General features: G+C 43.6%; 1 protein-coding gene across 1 annotated transcript in view; it reads left to right on the plus strand.

Moving 5' to 3' along the window:
• The first annotated feature begins 4446 nt into the window (after positions 1 to 4446).
• BCL7A (BCL tumor suppressor 7A) overlaps positions 4447 to 6787 on the plus strand; it is a 15083-nt gene continuing 12742 nt past the window's right edge. The window contains exon 1 of the mRNA XM_019539375.1: positions 4447 to 4481. Coding sequence (XP_019394920.1) covers positions 4447 to 4481 — 35 coding nt within the window. The remainder of the gene's footprint in view (positions 4482 to 6787) is intronic.

Consider the following 6787-nt stretch of genomic DNA (forward strand, 5'->3'; position numbering starts at 1 on the left):
GCGCCCGGGCCGGGCCCGCCGCCCGCGCCCGCGCCTCCCGACCCGCACGGCTGTGCGACTACACACCTGTCCCGCTGTCGCCCGTCTCTGCACCTACACATCTGTCCACCTACCTCTGCATCCGTGTGCCTGACTATATTGATCTATCCATCTGTAGCCTATCCAAGTATGCCTCTGTCTGTCTGTACATCCATGGATCTGTCCAACTATACATCCGTCTGTCTCTCTGTCTGTCTGACTATACATGTATTTATCTGTCTACCTAACGATATGCTTATCTGTATATACATCTGTCGATCTATTTATCTATGCCATCTATCGATAGGCAGGCAGATAATTACATAATTATGGCGATCAATTATGGCATAGCAGGGTGGTTGGGTTTTCTTTCCGCTTATTTTCTTGATATTTCCTTACACCCCTGTACTTGTCCGATCACGCTGTATAGGAGACTCAGAGGCGAGAGTGACAGAAGTTTGACCTTTTCTTCATAGTCGACAAAAAGGCATTTTTAAATCTTATTTCTTTCTTTTTGGCCAGTGGTGTTTTTTGTTTTGTGCTATCATAAAAATTCTGCTCAGATCTGCCAGGCAGGCTCATGGCTCCATGAGGGGAGTTTTTTTAGGATTGAAGTGGACTTGATGCAACTTAATCCTGCAGCGATGATTTGTTTCTGAAGGGTGACCCAGTAGAATTAGTGAAAGCTCCTGTTTTGCTCACTTCAGAACTGGCTCCTGTCACAGTTGGCGCCCGGGTCTGACAAGCGCTGATGTGTACCAGGTACCGACAGATTTGTTGAAAGTTTGCTGGGAATAATTTTTAGCAAACCCAGGGTCTCTAGTTGTTTCTGTTGTCTTCTCCTCTCAGACCAGTAGGATGGGAAGACACTGGGGACCTTCCGGTATTTTGCGAGTTAAATGCTTTTGGTGCTTTATACCCCCGAAGCAAGCGCAGTTTGTGAGGAGGTGCATATGCAGTGTGCCACGTGCGTGAGGGCCGAACCCGCTTTCGAAGAACGGGGAACAGTTTATCCCCACAGCTTACTGTGGGAATACAGCCACCACAGGCTGCAATCCCAGCGTGCAGCGATCCCAGTTTGGATCAAGATGGGAGTGTTGCATAGTGGATCCCGTCATCTTTGAGTGCTGAACTTCAGTATTAAACCTGACTGCAGGGGCACAGCACTCTCCAGAAGTGACGGTGGCTCTGGTGTATGTTCCTCTTACTGGTGAAGGAGGACGTGCCGTAGCCTTGCACATGAACGCAGGTGCACGCAGATGCTGCTGCATACCTTACGGGGCTCGCTTGTCTCAGTGCAGGATTCGTCCCTTTGACAAGAGTACATTTAAGTAGTCAACTTGCTGTCAGAGGGACGTATCTTTAGATGTGTTTGCGAAGTGCCTAGCACGGGGAGGCCTCGATCTGATTGGAGCTTCTGGGCATTATTGAAACACTATGAGCAGGAATAAAGACTAGGGGTGCACCAATAACTGTTTTTAACTAACCCAAAAGCGGACAGTTAACCATACTGGCTGATGCTGATCCAATAACCAATATTTAGTAATAGTGCAAGGCATTTTAACCTACTGACATAAAACTTGTTTTTGTTTGTTTTGCATTTCTAGCACACGCACACACACGCCTCCTGCCTGCTCCAGGCCTCGGTGAGGAAGGCGGTTACCACCTTATTCCCATGCATGTTGCCCCCTTGCCCACGGCTCCAACCCACTCCCCGCGCAGCCCGTGACGCCATCCCAGGGGTGTAGGGCGGGCCCTTGTGCAGATAGCGGTGCTGGCCATGTTTGGAGCCCCAGATCATGCTGCTGTGTCACAGCTGGTGGGCCCCGCACAGCTGAGCCCCCCTGGCCATGGGGTAAAGCCACTTTTGCAAGTGCACTTGGTGCCTTACCCCCCGCGCGTAGTCCATCTCCGCAACAGCCCCAACTCAGGCCCCTGCTGCGCGTGTTGCATTGCAATGGCAGCGGCAGCAGGACCTGGTAACAGTCCCTTTGTCGCTGTGCGTGGCACCCTGTAACTGCTCCCTAGCGCCTGCCCTCCCGCTGCTCACGGGGACCTGTAGGCTGGGGCTGGCGAGGGCTCACCAGGATGCTCTGAGCACACAGCCTTAATTACCAGCTACAAGAAGCTAAAAAAGCCAGTAACTAAGAACCTCATTTCTCTTTTTACTGGTGCTGATCCAATAGCCAACTGATATATCGGTGCACCCCTAATAAAGTCATTGACTAAATGGTTTTGATCTTTGCAGGATGTGCTGCCAAGTGTTACTTAACTGGGTTGCTTTAAACTACTCCATCAAGGGTACTCTATTGTAGAAAAACCTCAGGTGCGCATCAGACTAGGTATTTGTGCTTAAAATCTGTTCCGTTTGAGTGTGCGGTGGAAGTGCTGGCCATCTATAGCTAAAAGGGATAAACCTTTTTTTTGGATAAAAATATTTATCATTTTCTACTAAGCCTACCCAAAGAATGATCCCAGGTCAGTGCATCTCAGTGGGTTTGCATGTTGTGTGTCTGTTTCTTACCCCCACTCTCCAAAATGCATCACTTGTTGCTTTCAAAAAGTTGACAGAAATACATAGATTTTGAGGTGGAATCAGTCGTTTTTAGTGGCACTGAGGTGATGTTGAGAGGCCTGAAGAAAGTACCATGATACCTGAAAGCTTGCCAGTTATTGGACCAACTGCATAGTTGGGATAGACAAAGATATCACCCACAAGAATTCTTTCTTCTCTTTAATAATGTTTATACGTTTTTATTGAAGAAGGGCTAAACATCAGGCAGTTTGTGATACCAGGAAGAGAATGAAAAGTCTCTTCCTTGATGAAAATCAGGTGTCCTTATTAAAAAACTTAAATATTTATTTACTAAAGGCATTTGTAAAATGTCCTTAATGAGACCATGGTGCATCATACGTGTCTCAGACTAAGCTCAGAAACCCCCCAAGTGCAGGGTTGAGCACTTCTCAACTCCCACAGAGCAAGTACGGATGGAGACAAGCAGAGACGGAGCTAGCACTTGGACAGGAAGCATGACCCAAACAACGGGGCACTAGACCAAGACTGAGGAAACTTGTTTGGCTCTGGCTGCTCTTGACTTGCTTGGTGGTTGCGGGTATGTCATTGACCACTTTGGCTCATTTTTCCCAAGCAGTAATTTAAGGACAATGCTAGTTTTCCTGCTTTAATAAAATAGATTTGGAAATCTGTTGGTAAAAATCATGAGAAACATTTTCAGGATTTATTGTGGCAAAGAATCATCTGTGGGGTCCAACTTAAAGAGGGTTAAAAGTAGTGACTGTGTGAGTGAAGGGGCAAGCGGTGCGTTCGTTAGATCCCAGTACCTCCCCACTGGAGGATCCTTGTAGGCTCTAGGGATAGCTCTTCTGAGCGGTGCAGCTGGAGCATCTCTGCTCACTGTCTCACTTGGCCTGTAGAAATTGTGCGGTTTAACCCCTGGAGGTTGAAGAGATCATCTTCAGGTCTTGCAGCAGGGCCTTCTCCCTTGAAACAATTTCCATTTGTAAGAACTTAAAAACTTTCCTTTCCCCTTTTCTTTCTCTCCTTCAAATGTAGTTGAAACATGGGATTTTTTGTTGGCATCCTGAAGAAAGCTTTTGCTGACTACCTTTTTTGGTGGGTAATTGTAGTGTAGCCATGTTGTTGGCTCCTACCAGTATTTTAGACCTCTCTTCTAATCCTGTACACAGCAGGATATATGAAAACAGACTGCAGTTGGGTCTGTCCAGCCCTGTTGCTCTCAAAATTGTTAGCACTGGTAAAGCTGAAATGGGGTTGGTCTAATAAAAGATATCAGATTTACCCAAATAACATGGTCTGCTGAAATGGGGTAGCACTTCTAATACCGGCAGGACATCTATTTGAGATGTAATGGTCTACAGTGCAGCCTTCATGTGCTTGGCTTGTACTTTTTTTATGTATCACATTACACCCGAACGGACTGGTGGGAGTTATTGGGCATTTATTTCCAGGGAAAAATTTGGCCTTTCATAAATGTACCCTTTTGATTACTGTAGGCAACAGGCACCATCCCTGCATTTTGGAGGTCGGTAGAACTTGCATAAAAATACATTCTTACATATATAAGTGAAATGGTGGTTTTACCACTGGAACACGTTTCGGGGAAGAAAACTTCAAAATGAAGGAGAGATCCTTGGCCAGCGCTTTTGTCTGTTCTTTCTGAGGCTGTCACAGGTGTTACTTGAGCATGTTGCAGTAGGGCCTGGGGGCCCTTCTTGCTACGCACAGACACACCTATGGGCAGAGCCACACCTCTAAAGAGTGAACTCAGAATCCGTTTTCAGTGTTACTTTATGCATTTGGCAGCAGCTTGCGTGTGTGGTTGTAATTCTGATTTTCACCAAACTCTGTTGCAATGCAGGTGAGCGTGATGTGATAAATTCAGCGTTATGGCGTCACTTTGTGATCATCAGGACAAGATGGGGTATGCAGGAGCAAGTGGTGGTCTATACTGCTATGGGGATTATCATAAGAAGCAATTTGTGTTTAAACAGCAGACATGGGAAGAAACTAGCAAGCTGACTGATCATTTTGAAAGCCCCTTTTTAAGTGATGCAGCTATATTGGCAGCAAAGGCTTTCAGTTCTTGTTTCCTCAGACATTTTGGTTTTTACATATGGCACTCATGCAAAAGCCCCCTTGATATTTCATGTGTAAATGTAACACAAGCTATTCTGTTTTACCCTGTAATTTATTCCATTGATATGTGGAATTTGATGCTAATTTAACTTTGGGGGCTCTGAGGCTTTTTAATTTTCTTCTTTATTTCCAGAAAGTGTTGTCTGTTTAAAATTAGACCTTGAGTAATGTGATTACATAACTTGGGAGACGCACTGGTATCCTGGAACCTTAAAATGAAAAAAATACTAATATTTAATCATGCGTAGTGCTTATGTACCTTTGCCTGCCTTTAAAATACTGTATAAATAAAGGAACGCTGTCAACCTTTAAAATGTTTCACCCTAAAGTGTGATTTCCCCCCCCCAGTATTGTATCAACCAGCTTATAAGTTTGCTTTTCCTCCTGTGGATCTTTAACTTATAATCATCTCTTTTTTTTCAGTTTTTACTTTTCACCCAGAGGTAGGACTTGATATATCACTAGTTTCACTGTTTCCCATAACTGTGACAACAAGGAGGATTTAAAAATAGAAAAATGACTTATGAAGTCAGAATATTGACAGACAGACCTGGGCAATAGGAGTTGGAAATTACAGTGCTTTAGATGAATAACTCTCAGCTCAGTGGTCCCTTTAACAAAAATACCTAATGAGGTAGGTTAGAAGAGAGACCAGTTTTCTTCGTGACTATGTAAAAATGATAAAAAATAAATTGCTAATCAAAGGTGGCTATGTTCAATGGAGTAGAACTGTCATCCAGGGAAATTTTGGATTAGCCTCTGAAAACAAGAGGCTTAAGTGTGTCCCACAGACAGTGTACTGTCACGTCCATTTTACAGATGGACATACTGGGACAGAGAGGTACATTATCTGGGGTCACACACACAGGGACAAAGACTTTTCCTCACTCCTGCTCTTGTGCTCAGTCAGCCAGAACATTCTGCCATTCAGACAGCGCCCCATACATTTTGGGTGTTACTGGCCAAATAAATGTGTATTTTATGTTGATTCAATTTAATGTAAAATGGGATGTTTCTCAGTTGCAGTTTAGGGGGGATTTTTTTTGCACAATAAATAAAAGGGAGAGCATTAGAACAGATATAGGGTTTGTGCTAACATGTCAGATGAAAACATTCTGGGAAGGTTTTTTTAGGGTAAGCATTCATCTTTACCTGCGTATGAAGCTGAGATCCCTGGCTTGTTCCTTAGATCCTAAAAGGTGTTTAGTGTTTGAAACCAGTTAAGTTTCTTCACCCCTTTCTAAGTTTGTTGCTTACATTGGCAGCCGTTTCACTCAGAGGCTGTTAAAGAAGCTTGTCTTCTCTGCTTATATTAACACTTATATGTTCTATAAAGCTGCAATATTGCAAGCACTTACACATGTAAAAGAAAGTATATGTGAGTAGTCCCAGTCAGTTCATTGTTATTGCTCTTTATGTACATGTGCCTGCAAAACTGGGGCATTGGCATATTTCCATTGAAAATTATTTTTATCCCCCTTCTGTTGTTTGGATGACTGTTTTTTGGGTTTTTTTTTTTTTTAATTCTGTTAGTTGGGAGGTTGTTAAAGGCTAAGAGATTGCTTGGCAGTTTTAAAATAATTGAAATGTCAGGGCTAATTTTAATACGAGAAGGAAAAAGTTACTAATATAGGTTTCCTCCTGTGTTCTACAGTCTGTCCAGTGAAGATGCTGTGTGAGGCTGCTTTGAGATGCTAACAGGTATCTTGAACTTTTGGTTTTCCAGTGCAGCATCTCTGAGTAATATTTTGATGTAGGAGAAGACCGAAATATCGGGTGCTATTTATTCACCAAGGAAAAAACTTTCAGTTAGTTATTCCTGTATCACTTTTCAAAAGTTTTCTTAACTAGAAATACATTTAGGTTTTTCTATATCCTTAAAAAAATCTACATCATCATGATGTCTTCACAGTTCTCATCATTTACATGCTGTCATCTCCACACCCATTTTTACCATGGCTAGGAACAGAGTTCAAACCAAGTTCCAGTTAACTTCTGCCATGCCTTAGTTGTCTGTTGTAGATGAATTTCATAGATTTCATAGACATCAGGGCTGGAAGGGACCTCGGGAGATCATCGAGTCCAGCCCCC

The sequence above is a fragment of the Crocodylus porosus genome, unplaced genomic scaffold, assembly GCF_001723895.1.
Source record: "Crocodylus porosus isolate Cpor-Errol unplaced genomic scaffold, CroPor_comp1, whole genome shotgun sequence".
NCBI classification, from domain to species: domain Eukaryota; kingdom Metazoa; phylum Chordata; order Crocodylia; family Crocodylidae; genus Crocodylus; species Crocodylus porosus.